This window comes from Erithacus rubecula (genome assembly GCF_903797595.1).
Source record: "Erithacus rubecula genome assembly, contig: SUPER_Z_unloc_3, whole genome shotgun sequence".
Classification (NCBI taxonomy): domain Eukaryota; kingdom Metazoa; phylum Chordata; class Aves; order Passeriformes; family Muscicapidae; genus Erithacus; species Erithacus rubecula.
The window spans coordinates 283,205-300,982 of record NW_027635944.1 but is presented as its reverse complement, the minus strand read 5'-3'; the positions used below and the strand labels follow the sequence as shown (position 1 = coordinate 300,982).

The 17,778-nt window shown below is 36.4% G+C and overlaps 1 protein-coding gene across 1 annotated transcript in view; it reads left to right on the top strand.

Annotated features, from left to right (window-relative positions):
• Window positions 1-16,610, top strand: part of SLC12A2 (solute carrier family 12 member 2) — a 52,089-nt gene extending 35,479 nt beyond the window's left edge. The window contains exons 15-27 of the mRNA XM_079331353.1: window positions 186-285; window positions 1,082-1,193; window positions 3,319-3,459; window positions 3,645-3,751; window positions 5,546-5,625; window positions 6,925-7,062; window positions 7,729-7,776; window positions 9,255-9,371; window positions 9,532-9,643; window positions 10,092-10,178; window positions 11,969-12,104; window positions 12,732-12,799; window positions 13,526-16,610. Coding sequence (XP_079187479.1) covers window positions 186-285; window positions 1,082-1,193; window positions 3,319-3,459; window positions 3,645-3,751; window positions 5,546-5,625; window positions 6,925-7,062; window positions 7,729-7,776; window positions 9,255-9,371; window positions 9,532-9,643; window positions 10,092-10,178; window positions 11,969-12,104; window positions 12,732-12,799; window positions 13,526-13,661 — 1,382 coding nt within the window. The 3' untranslated portion in view covers window positions 13,662-16,610. The remainder of the gene's footprint in view (window positions 1-185; window positions 286-1,081; window positions 1,194-3,318; window positions 3,460-3,644; window positions 3,752-5,545; window positions 5,626-6,924; window positions 7,063-7,728; window positions 7,777-9,254; window positions 9,372-9,531; window positions 9,644-10,091; window positions 10,179-11,968; window positions 12,105-12,731; window positions 12,800-13,525) is intronic.
• Window positions 16,611-17,778: the final 1,168 nt, after the last annotated feature.

Genomic DNA, 17,778 nt, shown 5'->3' with positions numbered 1-17,778 from the left:
AGAAATGTTATCTTTAAATATAATAGCCAATTAAGTAGGTTTTGTTACCTGGTATTGTATAAAATGCAGCAAGGTGTAGCTTAAACCTGTGTGTTTAGTCCATGTCCAGCATTCAGTTTGTAATCACACAGTTTTACAATGGGCAGCTGTAAATAACACACTGAAATCTCCAAATCTTTCAACAGATGTGAACTGGGGATCCTCAACTCAAGCCTTGACTTACCTGAATGCACTGCAGCATTCCATTCGGCTCTCAGGAGTGGAGGACCACGTGAAAAACTTCAGGTGACACTCAAAAACAGGGAATTCTGTGCTCACTAGGCTGCTGTCATGGGGTTCCATTAAATCCATGTTCATCTCCTGTGATTTATCCAAGTAAATGGAATTACAGATTGAGTGGGGCTCTTAGTGCAGGTGCCATCCTCTGAGGTTATGGAGAACCTGGCAGCAACACTGTTTTCAGCAAAGCAGCCATGAAAATTAAATGGAGCAGCTAAAAAGATTGAGAGATTACTTTAGAGGAATTTGTATGATATGATGTATTAATTATAATGATTATGAGAAATGATCACCTGTAATGAGTTTGTAAGCTTGGACACTTCCTCATTTAAAATTTATTTTAAAGTTGTCTTTGGCTTACTTGCATTAGGTTGGCTCTGCCTTCTGAAGGAAAGTTTATGTAAAAATGAGCATTTGATTCCAGTATTTCTTCTGGACACAGAAGAGTCTAAGCTACAAAATGCAAGAATGTGATTTTTCAGTGAGGAAGAAAAACTTAATCCCTCTGCCATAGACTTGTCTAAAATCTGTTCTTGAACTTTTTAAATGTGTAGATTTTCAGATTTAATGGGATTACAGAATTTTTTTGCAATTAGTCAGATCTGCTGACAGTTGGGTAACAACTGATTTTTTTCTTAATTTAACATAGTCTTATAAAAGTGGGTGAGGTTATTACATATATATTATTTGATGAATATATTGCTATGGCTAATGTTTGGAAGAAACTTTTCTGTTAATCAAAAAGCCCCAGAATTGCAGATTAATTCCAATTAAAATCTTCTTTTTTTCCCTCATAATCCAGACCTCAGTGCTTAATTATGACAGGAGCTCCAAATGCACGTCCAGCTTTGCTTCACCTTGTCCATGCTTTCACCAAGAATGTGGGCTTGATGATCTGTGGCCATGTACATATGGTAAATTTTCTTTACTTAATAAAGTTACCTTGTTGGTGTTTTTCTTTTCTCTGCTTTGGGGTCTGGTTTGGTTTTTCTAACCTGTTTGACTTAGTTTCTGGCTCATGTTTAAGTTTTGGGTTGATTATTTGTTTGGGTGGTTGTTTTAAATGAAGGTATCATTAGACATTAAAAAGAGATTTACTGGTAAGTTTTGCTAATGTATGGGTCATCACTATTCCAGTTATGTGTACTACAGGGAAGAATTTATAAAAAATCAGTACCTTTGATAATTTGGTGCTTAAATGGTGAAGGACCTTTCACTTCTAATTGAAGTGAACATTGGGAGATTGATTCTCTTGTAGAATTCTTAAAAATCCTGGGAGAAAAGAAATGTTCTGGAGCAGGAATCAATATGAGTTTACTCAGTTGCTAAAAATTGCTTTTAATCTTCTAAGTAGCTTTTTATTCCTTCAGTTATCAGATTCATTTAATTGTCAGGTGTTTCCTCTTCCTTTTATGACCAGCCCCTGATACTTCACTAAGTATCTTTGGGTGTTTTTGTCGGAATTTCAAGTGAGCAGAGGGGATTGTTTGATGCTGGTTCTGCAAGGATATAATTCTAACTGTTCTTACTACTTAGTGTCTTATGTGGCAAAACTTGAGAGTGGTTTTGTGATCATGGGAAGGAAACAATTTTCAAGTAACTTTTCTTTAGAATCAGCTTGTCAAGGATTTTGTTGGGTAGATGTAGGGTGGCTGTCATACAGTGATCTGTACCAAAACTTCCATTTAGCTACAGAGAGGCTGTGGCATCTCTGATAAACTCAGGTAAATGAACTTTACCACATTGGAATTGTGTAGTTTTGCTTCATATCTTAAGACCAAACCTCTGTCACATCACTAAGAACATTTAAGCAAGACCATGACTTAAAAAATGTAATCCAGGACTGACACATGTCACCTACCCAGACTTCTGCAAAGTCTTCAGAGTCCTGTGTGACACTGACACCTCCAAATTGAAGAGTCCTGGGTTTGAAGGGTGTAGGATTCAGTGGAGGAGGAGTTGGCTGGATTATGCAGCCAGAGCTGTGGTCAGTGTTCTGTGTCCAGCTGGAGCTGGTGATGGGTGGTCTCCCTCTGGGCTTTGTCAGGGATGCTTTCCTGAGTGAGAGCAGGTTTGCAGCTGGGAGGGATGAAAGACTATGAATAAAAACATGGATTACTCCTAAATGTGTTTAAATTTATTACACTTACCAAGTATGACTTGCTTCTGATCTAACGAGCAGATAAGAGCAAATCAAGTTAATGCTGTCCACATACAGATACTGTCTTAAGAAACTTTTAATTTCTGTCTATATAAACTTAATATTTCAGTGAATATCAAAGGACAAACTGAGATACCACAGATGTAATCAATGCCTTTTAAAAGTAGGGCTATAGAGAAAAGAATAAGGTGGTGTCATCCTCCTTGTAGGAAGGCAACTGAAGATTTTTTGGGAACATATCCTTTCCCTATTTAAAATTGCTTTCTTGCAGGAAGGGTGGCATTGCCTCATTTTTCAGTAGCTTTGGCCATTTGGTTGAGCCTGTGTCCTACAAAAACTGGGCTTCTGTGTTCCTGATGATACCTTGTGCTTCTGTATATATAATACCTTGTATTCTGCATTTTGATGTCTAGGAGGAGAACAAAAGATTCACCTCAAGAGAAGTAACATAAAGGAAGTATTTAAAGGGGAGGTGACTTTGACTGCAGGATACAAATACTCCCATAAAGTGTAATATTAAGTCATCCTGCATCTGTGTCTATTTCTTTGCAAAGCCCTTTTCTTTTAAAACTCTGTTAGTGCTTTGGAGGACAATCTTATACCTCCCCCTGGGCAAGAGGGTTGTGCTCTGCAGGAGCAAGATTGCCAGAGTTTGAGCAACCCTCTTCCTAAAATGGTGAAAGTTTCTCAGTTTTGGTGCTGACAATGTGTGGTATTTTGGGGTGGTTTTGATAGTGTGCAAACGTGTTTTGAGGCTCTCTGAGTTTGAATTTGTTTCTAGCAGTGACACTAAAAAAATGGGTGGGGGGTTTTTACTCCCATTACTCATATTCCTAATTCTTGTTCCCTCCCCTCTTACTGTTTCCCTTTTTTGAAAGGGTCCTCGGAGGCAAGCCATGAAGGAGCTGTCAACTGATTTGGCTAAATACCAGCGATGGCTAATTAAAAACAAGATGAAAGCTTTCTATGCACCAGTGCATGCAGAGGACTTGAGGGATGGAGGACAATACTTAATGCAGGTATTTTTTAAAAAGTGCTTTAGATGCACATCAAAATCAGAACGGGCTTTGTACTTTGAAATATGTTCCTTTTGCAAAATTAACTTAAGCTTTGATCAGAAGTACTTTATTATTCTCTTAAGCAGAAAAAATCCCCTTCAGTTTAGTAACATGTTATTTTATAAAATCCTTCTTGTCTTTCTTAGGCTGCTGGTTTGGGTAGAATGAGGCCTAACACCCTTGTTGTTGGATTTAAGAAGAACTGGAGACAAGGTGATATGAGAGATGTTGAAACCTATATCAATTTATTCCAGTAAGTAGTAAATACAAAGTTTTAGCTGCTGTGTGCTATTTCAGTATGTTTGGTAGTAAGAAAGATCTTAGTTACATGAAGTCTCTTTCAAGTGGACCTAGATTTTCCATTCAGCAGTCTTCAAGAGGTTGGTGTTTTTCTGATATGGAAATTAATAAGCAAGTCTCTGTAGTTTAACCAGATTATAAATCTCCATAATAACTTTCTGTATCTGAAAAGGTTTGTAGCAGAGGTCTGAGGTTTGAGAGCTACTGTCTGAAAAAGAGAATTACTTTACTCACAAGATACACAGCACTGACACCCAGGCTAATACAGGAAGGAGAAGAGAGAGGAAATCCCAGAGTAACTTGACAGTACTGAAATGCAGACCAGTTGAGGCTGAAAAAATTAATAGAGTTTGTGTTGCTACCCAAACAAAGTAAAAACTTGCTTGGATAGCACTTAAGGTAGAAAAAGAATATTATTTTACTTACACAGAAGTTTTTGTGTTCAGCTGAAGTGTTGGTTAACCCTCTTCCTTTGTGCTTTATATTCCTTTGTGATTTATTTTATATTTCTCATTTCCTACGCTTTTGGAAGAGAGAGAGGATGGAGCTTTAGCCTATAGAGGCAGATATTAGAAAAGGACAAAAAAGTCATCTCACCCAGGTCTTTAAGAGAAAAGCAGGGGCACCAAATACAGGGAAAAATAAGGAAACACTTTGGTTAGTTTTTCTTTTCTTCCTATTTTATTTTGGGATGGCTTTTGCAGGAAGATCTGTCAAGGTCAGCAAGTCATGTGGTTCTCCACATCCCTAAAGAAACCTCAGGAGGTAATAACTGCAGGTCAAAAGTATTTCTGGAAAACTAAAAGTTTCTGAAGCACACAATAGAAGCACATCTAATCTCTACAAATCTAACACATTAAATAATTAAATTAAAATGTTCACTAATAGACAAAACAAATCAACCTCAATATTTCTTGCACTTACTGTAGAATACATTGGTACTCCAAACATTTCTAATCAAGTCTTACTACTTCTAAAGGGAAGTGTTTAATTAGTGAAATCCTGAGAAATTTGTCTGGAAATTATATGGGAGGGAATTCTGATTTATGGTTGTTTGTAATGAATAAGGTATTTATATGTAAAGGATGGTGATTAATGACTAATGCAAACTGTTTGATATGGTTAAGTTCATCTTTTTCTTGTCCTATATTTTGGGGGTGGGGTTGTTACTAACTTTATTCATTTTATTCCACTTTTATTCAGCAGTTTTGGGGGGTTTTTACTCTTTTCTACAGTAATGAAGTTCTGCCTCTATTTTTGATTGGAGTGAGTTTTGACTTTATCAGATGTGATGGGACAAGGCAGATCACAGCTAACTTACATCTAATGTGATATTAAATTATATCATCTTAGGTGTTTGTAATAGGCAAATGTTTTGGGAAGACAGCAGAAATCTTTAGTGCTCAGATCAAAAAGATGTATTCAAATCCCTTTTTTTATGGATTGAGATAAAAATCTCTATTTCTTGTGCAGAACTCGAGTGACCTATTGACATTGATTTTATTTAATCACTGTTTACATAGTGGAGAGGGGGAGGAGGGGTAGGTATCCTTTCTAAATCCTGTTTTTCCTAAAATGATGTTCAGTTAATGTTTTGGAATTGAAACTGACGTTCTAAAGCAAATTTTTAATTTGGGACTTAAAACAGCAGTGCTTAATCACTGGAATTTGTTCAGGGAGGGTGCTTTTTTCATTTGGAAAAAAAAAGCCAACTGTAAAATATTTTATTTCTGTCCCTTTTGTTTAGTGATGCCTTTGATGTTCAGTATGGTGTAGTTGTCATTCGCCTCAAGGAGGGTCTGGACATTTCTCACCTTCAAGGCCAAGGTATGACTGACTTCATCTGGTGAATTTGCTGGTCTAATTTCTTTCTAAAACTGCATTCTAAAAGTACTAAGGCTCTGTTAAAAAAAAAAAATCAACAAGATACCACTGTTGTGGTACAAAAAAAATTGTGAAAAAGTGAAATTAGCAAGTCTGAATTCTAAGAGTGACACCATGGTCAGCAGCAGAACATGGGTTTCCTGTGCTTCACCTTTTTGTGTTTGCAAATTGCATGCAGCTGCTTCCAGAAGACCTGATACTTTCCTGAAACTAATCTGTGATGCTGGCAAGTTGGCACCAAGTATTTAGGGCACAAGCCCAGAAATTGTGAAAATCACAACAAATACTGCACCATGCAGGAACTCCATTGAGTTTGGTTGCCAGACTGATTTAGGGACTCTGAGTAGTCTGCCTCAAATTTGGGAAGATTTTCCATGTTGAAGACTTGGTTGCTCTTTCTGAGTAGAGTTCTTAAGTGGGGTGGTGTAGTTTCAGTTAAATTTCAAGCCTGTGAGCTTTGGTGCAGCTGTCCTGATTTGATAATGTGTAATTTGTCTGTGGCTTGCTCCATGAGGAAAAATGGCACAAGGAGAGGCATCCCTCTGAAAGAGGAGGTTCCTTCACTGGAAAAGATGAATGTTTTAGTGTTAGGAGAGAGTCAGGGAGCCTGTCACCATGTGCAGGAGGGCAGAGGAGTGTGAGAAATGGCAAGGAGTGAGCCTGCAGTGTGGAAACAACACTGCTGAGAAAACTGGGAATGTAGCACCAAGGTGCCAGAAGGATCTTGGTACCCACTGGGGGATTGTGTGAGTTTGCTTCAGCTCTCACAGCTGCTCCACAGAAGCCAAACTTGGAAAAAATCTCACTTGGAAGTGAGACAGACACACTTGGTCTATGCCCTGTCTAAGGCTCATCTTGCTCTTGGTGTTAAAAGCAGAAACAGAAAACATTTCACCAAGTGATTTATTTTTCTTTTTTCCTCTTCTAGTTGTAGTTCCACAGTGTTACCTAGCTCTGTTTTTGTACTCTGGGCATGCAATCAGCAATCACAGCATGGAAAAATAACAGAAAATGACAGCTCTGCTCAGAGGAAGAGCTTTGTGCTCTCAAGAAACTCACAGAATACTTTTGTGTTGGTTTTTCCCTCTCCTGTCCCCTTTGCTGTGGTGAAACAGTTGCAGCACCTTGTAATTCGTTAATTAGTTAATTAATTCCAAACCTCCCCAGTATAGTCACACACCTCTGTTGATACTGTTTGTAACAATTCAGTGATTTCTAATAGTTTTTTTTTCCTTCACAAAGATTTGCTGTCATCCCAAGAGAAGTCTCCCTGTGCCAAGGATGTAATAGTAAAAGTGGATTACAGCAAGAAGTCTGAGACAGACACTTCCATAGCTTTTGCTCCCTCATCCAGTGAGAGAATTCCCACTCCACGCAGAGGTAACTGCTGGTTAGCAATGAGCCTTGAATTCTCTCCTCTCTCTGACTCCTCCTCAGTTCCTCTCTCTCAGCCCAGGGATTATTTAGGGGATTTTTTCCTCTTTGGAATAGAAGTGCTACATTTTTCTAGATGTTGATGTCTAATCTCTTTAAGTGCTTGGTTCAGATCTTACCAGTATGTAAAATAAATATTTGTTTCTAGTCCCCTAAATAAAACAGGTGGTGGACAGTGATTTAGAATGGATTTTTTTTTTGTTACTGGAGACAGTAAACAATGCTTGAGGATTGCCCCACATCTGTATGTTATGAGTGATTGGAAGGCTGCTAAATTTGTGGAGGTTTGTTCATCTCAGACTAGAATATTATGTGCATATTAACAGATACACATCATTCAAGACACTTTGACATGACAATAAACAACTTTACTCTCCTCTTACAAAGCAAAAGCCTTTATAGTTAAATGAATAATTGAGGTATATTATTTTCTTGAAGTGCAAATTAGGATTTGGTAGACTGCATTTGTGTGCTTTTCTCTGTGCAAAAAAAAACATGCTTCATTTCACATCTTTATTTTCTATTTTTTTTTTTAATTTGCATTTGTATTGTGTTCATTAATATCACAAAGGAGATTAACCTTTTTATTTTGTATCTTTAAAAACCTTGCAGAGGAGGATGACGATGGAAAGACTCCAGCACAGCCACTGTTGAATAAAGGCAGGCATTTTCCATCTTTTTGTGTTAAATCATTCTTTCACATTGTTGATTTCTGTTTTCCTTTTGTAATTCTTTCTACACCTAAGTACCAGAGAGGAAAATACCAACCATGCAATGTTTATTTCTTTCTTCATATCTGCTTTAGAATGTGCTCCATTCTTATGGACTAGGCTTTGGGGGGAAAAAAAAAGCAACATTGTGGAAATTTCCAGAAGTTGCTACTGAGAATGGATTGTGCATAAGTGCTGGAATTAAATCAAAATTTAAAAAGCTCATCTCTTAAACTAACATTTGAAATGTGTTCAGGACCTTTCTCTCTATTCTGTCTCAGTTGTCTGTCTGGGTCTTTGCTTGGTTCAGGAAATACTCTGATGGTGTAGTGGAAGAGCTTCAGTTTATTCAGTGTATCTTCCAAAGTCTCAGTTGTTGCTCTGTTATTTGGAAATAATTCAATATCCTGAAAAATTAAGGCTTAGTGCAGCTACACAGTGAGGTGAACATGTTGAAATAATGCAAAGTAGTCCTTCAAATCTGCATTTTCAGAAATTAACTGAGCAGTTTTCACTTCCTCATTTATTTCACACTTGTTCTGAGCTAATCAGGTATTTTTGTCTTAATTGCAATTAATCTGAACTGTTTTGACATTTTCTTTGTAATTTCAGCAGCTAGAAGCTTTTGTGTTTTATAAAGGAAAGTGAGATTATATCTTGAAGCACAAGATGGCAGTTTGGAAGAAGTCCCAGTATGCAATAAAGTAGTATATTAATGTAAATCAGTCACAGATGTGCTCTAAATTTTAAAAATTCCTGATAAAATAAGGACAGAGATGAATGTCAGACTCCTGGCTCTTGCTCAGACTGAGGTTTTAATTAAGAGAGAGAGCTTAGGAGTTTTTTTCTGCAGTTCAAAAAAGAATATCTATATTATTCTAATTGAAAATGCTGATACTGTCTTGTTCTCAGTAAATCAGATAACTTTGTTATGCAAAACAGTGCTTTTTGCAAAAGGGGCCCAATGTGCACAAATAGCTTTTAATTTCACCACATGCTTAAAGAAAACTGGATTTAAGGAAAGAATTGCTCAGGACATCACATTTACTTGTAAAAACAGTTACCTCCATATTTTTAGGGAAAGTTTGCAAGAGGTAGAGTGCATGACCTAAAGCTGGAGCAAAATTAATTAAGTTGTCCAGGCAAATGTCTATGTAAAGACCTCAAACATCCTTTATTTCTCAGATTCCTGCTAAATGACTTCAGCTGCTGAAATTATGAGTCTCTAGACTAAAACAGACTCTAAATTCATCCAGTTCAGCTTATATCCAGTCATTCAGAATTTGGAGTTGGGTTGGGAGGCATAAAGGAAAATTTTTAATTTTAAAAGTAGGTATATTGCAAAATATTAAGAGTTGCATTTGATGATTTTAAAAGTGATTAGGCAAAACGCTTCAAAGCCAAAATTTGATCATATATTTTTTACAGATTCAAAGGGCTCTCCTTTGAATTTGGCTGACCAAAGACTCCTTGATGCCAGTTCTCAGTTCCAGAAGAAACAAGGCAAGAGCAATATTGATGTCTGGTGGCTCTTTGATGATGGAGGTAAATGTGTTTTATAATTTAAGAAACTTTAAATGTTGATACTGGAGTAATTCTGGATTAGTTGCTAATAGATAGATACCTGTCAGTCAGTTCATATAAAACCTGTACTATTTAACAAAGTGCAATTTTATTCACATCTCAAATTCTGTTCAAAACACAGGTTTGACACTGTTGATTCCTTACCTTATCACAACCAAGAAGAAGTGGAAGGACTGCAAGATCAGGGTGTTCATTGGTGGAAAAATAAACAGGATTGATCATGACAGAAGAGCGTGAGTTTGCCTTAAAATTCCATTTCAGATGCTAACACAGCATATTGCACATTGGACTGCTTTCCCTTCCTACTTGCCTTATTTCAGCTGTTCTTTGCTGGAGGTGTGATCATGTTCTATTGCCTTTCTCAAAAAGGTGGTTTAATTTCTCCCAGATTGTTTTTGAATGAGTTACCTTAGACTAATTTTTCTGTTATGCTGTCTGACACTATTTTCAATTATTTTCTGAGATTATCTTCAAGAGAGAGCTCTTCTGTTATTTTATTTGTTTGTGTTTTTATTGGTTTTTATAGTCATATGCCAAGTCAGTTTGATTTTTGTCCTTGTTACATTTAAGATGCATTTTTCTCTTTCTTAAACTAGTGTTTATTATTACCACACATCTATCTAACTTGTGAAATAATTAAAACTATGATCATGTATAAAGGCTGGTTTTTTTCTGATGCAGGATGGCAACTTTGCTCAGCAAATTTCGGATAGACTTTTCAGATATTATGGTCCTTGGGGATATTAATACTAAGCCAAAGAAAGAAAAGTAAGTCTCAAAACACATCTTGTTTGTTCATTGAGTTTGTGATGTCTTTAATTTAGAGGATTTCATTCTTTCCTACATATGACAGAGAAGTTCCTCAGTGTTTCACAAAAATGTGGGCAATTAATTAACAATAACTCCCATGTCCAGAAATACAGAAATCTATTTTTTTTATCTCTGGCCCTTAGATTGTAATACCATAAAGTACCTGAATTGTCTGGAGCAATCTTCTTTAAGAAGAGAGATATTCACCAAAACTTACTTGATCTGAATTTCAAAGTCTTAGTTTACTGTAACAAAACTTGGCCTTGAAATAGCCTTGGGTTTTTCTTTTTTTGCTTCTCCATTTTTAATTTGCTTGGACTTTTAATGTACACAAGAATGGTCATACATATGATATTTCTTACTTTCAAGTTCAAAAAAGCATTAATTGTAGATGGCTTTCAGCACAAATTTAGAACAGAATGTGTGTGATCTAAAAATACCCTCCTTTGCCATTATCCTCCTTTCTCTTCAGGCCTTCTTGAGTATGCTGAAGTTGTAAAAATATCTTTTATATGGGCTTGCACTTATCTGAAATTCTTGATATGCCCTGGAAATTTAGAAGTGTTATTTTAGAGCTTGGCTAAATGCTGAAGTTAATATGAGTATAATAGTTTTTTCTTTTAATAGTTTTTTTTTTTTTTTTAATAAATAGTGTTTTTTTAAATATGGGGTTTTTTAAATGTATAGAATATATTGAGCAACTAAAACAAAATATTTCTGGCACTCTAGTGCTCTTGGATATTCAGCTTACAGGAGCTGCTGTGAAAGGTGTGAATTCTGATGGAGTAGCACCCATTTATGCATCACAGCTGAGATCTGAGAATCGTGGAATTATTTTTGTTTAACAGCAGTGATCCATGAGTTACTTGTTCTCAGAGCATTTTTCTTTCTGTCTCTATGGATACATCCCCACAATATATCCAAAATATTTCTAAATACCATTTAGGTATTAACAACAGCTGGAAACCAAGTGGAGGATTAATTTTTAACAGTTGCAGTGCTGTATAATAATGTTATTATTAGATCTGCTTGTTGCTCAGCCAAACAATAGCAGATCACATTTGTATTCTTCCTTTTGATTGGAGTCAGGTCATTGTACAGTAAAGACCACCAAGGGTAAATGTAATGTGAATAATTCCTTGAGGAACTGTAGGTGGAAAAAGTAGGGTGATGTGAGTTCTTCTTTCTAACAATTAATTCCTCCTTAATTTTCAGAAGGTTTTATTCCAAAGTTCTTGCTCTAATGTCCTGGTAAATTCAAAGTATTCATATTCTTACAACAGGAAGACTGAGTTAGAGATGTGTGATTTTTTTTTTTTCATTTGAATGTGGCTCCTGGACTGCACTGGAAGGAGATAAAAGAAGCAAAGTGAAAAGATGAGAGCCAGAATCCTAACAGCAATGGCATGAGACTTGATAGCTGGTTTTTACTGTACATCAAAGTTAGTTCTGAAGAACCTGCTCCTAGTTATTGTCCCTTTTTTAAAGATAGTACTGTTCAGCTTTTATAATTAGAGGTAGATTTCTGAACTGAGAGAAACTTCAGTTGTGTGTTGAATTGTTTGCTGAATCACAACGTCTGTGTGTGCAAAAAGCTGATTTGATGTTCCAACTGCAACAGGCAAGGGGGGAAAAATGCTCAGTTTGTTTTTACATAGCAATAAAACTTAGTTTCTGATACCATGAAAACAGTTTTTGACATAAAAATTCATATCTGCTGTAATGTTTTTTTCTTTTAATCCTTGCAGTATTGCAGCTTTTGAGGAAATGATAGAACCCTTCCGACTTCATGAGGATGATAAAGAACAAGAAATTGCAGATAAAATGAAGGAGGATGAGCCATGGAGGATAACAGATAATGAGCTTGAGCTTTACAAAACAAAGGTTCTGGTTTTTTGTAGAATGTCAGTTAAAACTTCCTTCTCCTACTGCATTTGTGGTTGTGGTAACAATGAATTAATTCCTGTTACTGTCTCTCTTCCATAGCGGTTCTTATAACAGATAAAAAGTAGCATCTAAAACCATTTAGATTGTTCATAAAAGCAAAATAGTTCTGCTTTTGAGTATAAGCAGGGGCCAGGCTGCTTTCCCACAATATTTCAGCAGGTAGTTTAGAATAATTCAGTCTATAGCCAGGTGTTTGTTTTTAAAAAAACAAACCAAAGGGCACTTTGTGGTTGTTGAGGAGCAGTTAAAGGTTTGACATCTTTCCCAAGCTATTGTGCACCAGAGACACAAAGGTATTTCTTCTTGGGTGTTTCTTTGCATAAATAGAAAATAAATGGCATCCTGTAATAGGGCAGCACTTGTCTTACTTGCCCATTCTGAGCTTGCTGCTTTCTTTTTTTCCAGCCTTACAACAACAGTTTTTTTGATAATGAGAATGAGTTTCCAGCTGCTTTTTATTAATTACTCATTCCAGTTGGGCATACTATTTTTATTTTTTTTTTTTAAGAATTTTTATAGTTTTTAAATAAAAACTCTTCCTAACAAGTTTTATTTTATTTACAGACTTACCGACAGATTAGGTTAAATGAGTTGCTGAAAGAACATTCAAGTACAGCTAACATAATTGTCATGTAAGTAAATTATTTGAATTTGTGCTGTTACCTGAATTGATATGGAGCTGTAATTCGAAATATAAATATAGATCAGGAACAGGACTTTGCCTGGGCATTGAAGTATAGAAATATTCATAATTTCAGTGCTGACTATATTTTTTTATTGGGAGTATGGAACCACGATTCTGCTGAAGATAAAAAAAAATATCCTTGTCAGCATTGTGCTTTTGACTCTGCTGCTTTAGCTGATCTCTTCATTTGTGGTGCAGCTCAGGGTTCTCACATTCTTTCTACTCCTCTGTGCAGTGTTACTTGCCTCTTTCTCAATTCTTTCCTTTGGTTTCTTTTTCTAGAGGATCTCTCTAGATAAAATTAAGTCATTATCTTACAGATTTTTGGGGATTGCCTTTGGGTGTGAACAAACAAGAGGCAGATTGTAGGTTTCTTACTGCTGTATTTTAAAATATGTTGAAGATGAGGAGAATGAAGCTGAGGAGGATTCTTCATGAAGCTGCCTGAGTATTAAATGGTGTTAACAGGCCTGAAGTTAGGGGGGAATAGATCTAAATGCCTATGATGTTTAAGATAAACTCTCAGCTCATGAATTCTGAGAGAGGGCAAAAAAGATTAAAAAGAAGGGAAATCTGACTTAAAACTTAGATCCTAAATATGACAGATGATTCTAGAAAGGTCTGACTTGTACATGGCCAGGTTTCTCAAAGTTGTTTCCCTTGTGGCTTGCAGGAGCTTGCCAGTGGCACGGAAAGGGGCAGTGTCCAGTGCCCTGTACATGGCCTGGCTGGAAGTTCTGTCTAAAGACCTTCCACCAATCCTCCTTGTTCGTGGGAATCACCAGAGTGTCCTGACCTTCTATTCCTAAGAGTGCTGCCCATGGCACAGCTGATGAGATGGTACTGCAGTGCCCAGGGGAGAGTGACTGCCGTGGTCTCTAGTTCATTAACATCACAAAGGCAAAAAGTGACTCTTCTTTCACTACTTCACTGACTTGAAAGCACACAAGGAAAGTCACTGTATTTCTAAAGTTGTGACATCTTCAGTTTTATTCTATATTTTCTGTAATTTAATCTTGCTTAATGGGGGAGGATTCCTTGTTAGACTGAAGAACAAGACGAGCTTTTTGTTTGCTATTTGAATAGCAGCAATAAAATGTTGTATTTTTGATCAATGAAAGGATTATAGATTTATAAAAGCCTTTTAGCCTTGAGGTGCCTTCTGAAATTAACCAAATCTCACCCATACATCCTATTTTGTAAATTTATATAGAATGTCAAAATCTGCCTTCAACTAAGAGTTTCGATCAGACTTCCTTTAGTTTTTAGTCTATTCCATATTACAATAAAAATGAATGCTGCTTTTCAGTCTTCCATTGAGCTATTAGTTCTTAGTACTGTATGTTTTCTATCATCAGAAAGTTTTTTGGTTTGTTGGTTATCTTGGTTTTTGTTTTTTTGGTTTGTTTTTTTTTTTTAATTATTATATCTGTTAGATTTAAAGGTGAGAATTGGGGCAGGTCAGTTGAACTAAAGCAAATCCCTGACATTACTGTCACTAAGCTTTGTAACAGCTAAAATAAAACTAATTCTGCTTGTAGGGAGGATTCTTTTCCTCAAATTTGTCAATGTGTACTTTGGCAGTAGTCTAAGACAGCTAATTTTATCTACCTTGGCAGAAGGTAGTATCCTCTTTGTCTTAGCTCTGCTGTGAAATCAAGCTCATCTTGCTGGCTGAGGCTTTTTATCTTAATACAATTTGGAAGAAAACAAAAAGACCTGTCCTAATTCTTGGCCTCTTACGTTTTAGTGTCACTTTCAACTTATTTTTGAAACAAAACTCGACTTAAGGCTTGAATGGGGATAATATAAGCAACGTGATGCTATCTAACAGAAAACAGTAAACACTATGTGGAATTGTGCTATCCAGTATGAAATGTAAAAGCTGCAGTTCTCTCGCATTTTTCAACAAATGGTTAAACGGACCACTAAGTTCTTAGGGGAGATGTTTTTAGGTCAATTCGTTCAGTTGTCAGAAAATGAATTTAGTCTTATGAAATAATACTCAGGTTTATCGTCTAGCAATTTTGATCTATTCCATACATCCTACTTTATACATTTTCTATGTTCAATAAAGATACTGCCAGTCTTGTGTGCCCTTTCATTGTATATTTTGGAAACTTCATAATTTAGTCTACTACAAACACCTGCAAAAGAAATTTCACTTGAGCCTTTGTATAAAGGTTAGTAATGTGAACTGTTTTTTAAATTCCTAATATTTTTTTTGATAGAAAGGATTGCCTAAAAACATTTCACAAGCTTTTGATATTAGCATTGGACATGCTACTGGATCAGTTTACCAGTGGGTGAGTGACTTTCATTTAAGGATGCACAGAAAAGGTTTTTGGGGTTTTGGGTTTTTTTTGTTTGATTTGATTTGTTTGAGGGTTTTTTTTTTTTTTTCCTGTTTGGTTTTTTTGTTTTTTTATTTTTTTTCCTGAATGCAGGATCAAATTGAAATGTAACTGTTGAAGGATGAAGTATAATCATTGTGTGGCAAGGGAAAGCTTCAACTTCTTGTGATTAAAGACAAAATAATAATACACTGTGCAGTGTACACTGTCAAGTTCTTGGTAAACTGCGAAAAATCCTTCTTTTTTTTTCCTTTTTGTTTGCTGTTTCTGTCAATTGGATTTGAGACTATGGAATCATTTCACTTTTGAAAAAACTTCTAAGAAAAACAAAACTTGCATGTCTTGCTGCTAAGTGTGAGATAACTGATGCCAGCATGAACCCAGCTTGTTATGATAAAACGTTGTAAGACAAGGCAGACAGTGTGGGTCAAAGTGATGTTCCCTTCCAGGTGAGGGGATGTGGATCAAATTTACCAACATAAATATCACAGGTTTTACAGTGTTTTGTAGGGGATAAGGTTGTCACATTCTGCATATGGAATCATTGCCACATTTCTCCTTGTTTTGTGGGTAGCATTCTTTTGATGGACAGTATGGCATGGACTTAGTGCTGCTATCTTTTAAAAAAAATTACAAAAACAAAACATGCACAGGTACACTTACTTAAAAAAGGTTTATTTGCCCATTCAGGAAACCATTGCTTGTGATCTGTAACACAACACAGAAACCAAATGAAGTATATGTGTATACATGCATATATGTGTATAAAATTATATAAAGTATATCTAAATATGCATAATGGGGATAGTTAAGGTCATGTCTGTGAAATACCATAGGATGCTTTTCACATGCACTCTCAGGAGTCCACTAATGCTAGGCATGAGGGCAAGTTCCAAGATTTATTTGCTCACTTAAAATTTGAACAGTTAATGGTAATTGTCTGCAACAGATGTCAGTTAGTGGCAGTCACTCCAACTCCTGCTTTGATTTTGACTCCAAATTTACTTATGTTCCAATCATCATTAATTAAAAAAATTAAATCACTTACACATGGCAATTCATACCTTCTTATAGATTAGGTTCCTTTGTATGGGTTTAGAAAGACAGTAATAGCTGGTGAAAATCAATTATTTATTTGTTCACTTGTGTTTAGGTTTCCTTTTACATACATTCTTTTTATATGCTTTTTTTTCTGACATTACATATTTAAAAAATAACTAAAAATAATTTAAAAGATTTGAGCGTTAGTGGGTCGTGGCCCACTTGGGTTTGAGGATGTAAGATTTGACACTGTACTGTAACTGTCCCACACAAATGCTTTTCTAATGTTTTAACGTAATTATTGCAGTTAATACTTTGTACCAGGGGGATGTCACTGCAATAAAAGAAGTGAATTCAATACAACTCTCTTGTCTAACAAAGCCTTTTTTTTTATCTTTATTTTTTTCTTTTTTTGGGGGGTGGGAAGGGAATAATGTTCATAATTCAACAGATTCATGCTGAATTTGGTTCCTGACATGAATATCTTCTTACATCCATCTGATAATTACCTTTGTAGTGGGATTTGCACATGACCAGTGAAAACAGTTCATGTGTCTGATACAAGACCAAAGCCATGTTGTTTTTTTGGGAGGAATGTTTGTCTCTAGCAGGTCTAGGAACAGCATTGCATAGGAACATTCATTGCATAAGAAATTCACCTTGTAGAATTGGCCATGGCAGCACAGACCCGTCCTCAGCCCCTGGGGTGTCTCAGCTGCAGTGGTGGTATCTGAAAATCTGTTACAATTCATTTTGCCCCTGATTACAGAGAAGGACTCAACTCCTCTTTCTCCCACTAAAATAGAAATCCACTGGGACATGAAATGTGTTGGGAAAATGTCTTCTCAGACTGCTGTGAAGTTGCATTGTAAGCAAGACATGTTTGTGCAGTGCACTCCACTGAAAGGTGGAGAATCTTCAGTTTAAAAGCATAAAGAAAGGGTGGGTTCTGTTAAAATACTGCAGAACACTGAAAAACTTAATAATCTCACCAGTTTTGGTATTTGATCCCTGCTACCTTCAGAGCATATCCATTGTTAGTTGTGTTTCAGTCGAGGCTGTAGGAGTGAGGTTTGGAAGCCCCTGGGAAGGGAAAGGTTTTTAAAATGCCCTGCCAGCTCCCTGGCATTGGCTCTGCCCTGGTTTATTCTGTAAAGGAGAGGAGGTTTGTGACAGCTTTTTCTGGATCCTCCTATTTGCTTGGAGCAGTGAAGAAGTGAAGCTGAATAATGGCATTATCTTGTGCTGAATTCACACATTAGTAACCCCACCCATGCGTTTGAAGGTAAAATATGAGGATTTGATCAAGGTCAATGCCATCAGTTCACAAGAGAGTGAAGGCTCACACTGCAGAGAATGACTGCTGTGATTGTGTTTTAAAACAGCAGCAGGACACCCTTCACCAGTCCATTACACTTCCCATGTCACCCCTGTGGGCTCCTGTAAATCCCAAAACCTGGTTTTGTACAGCTGGGCTGGGAGCCAGGCTTCAGGCCACACAGGTGGCAGCAAATGGTGCATCACCAAATCC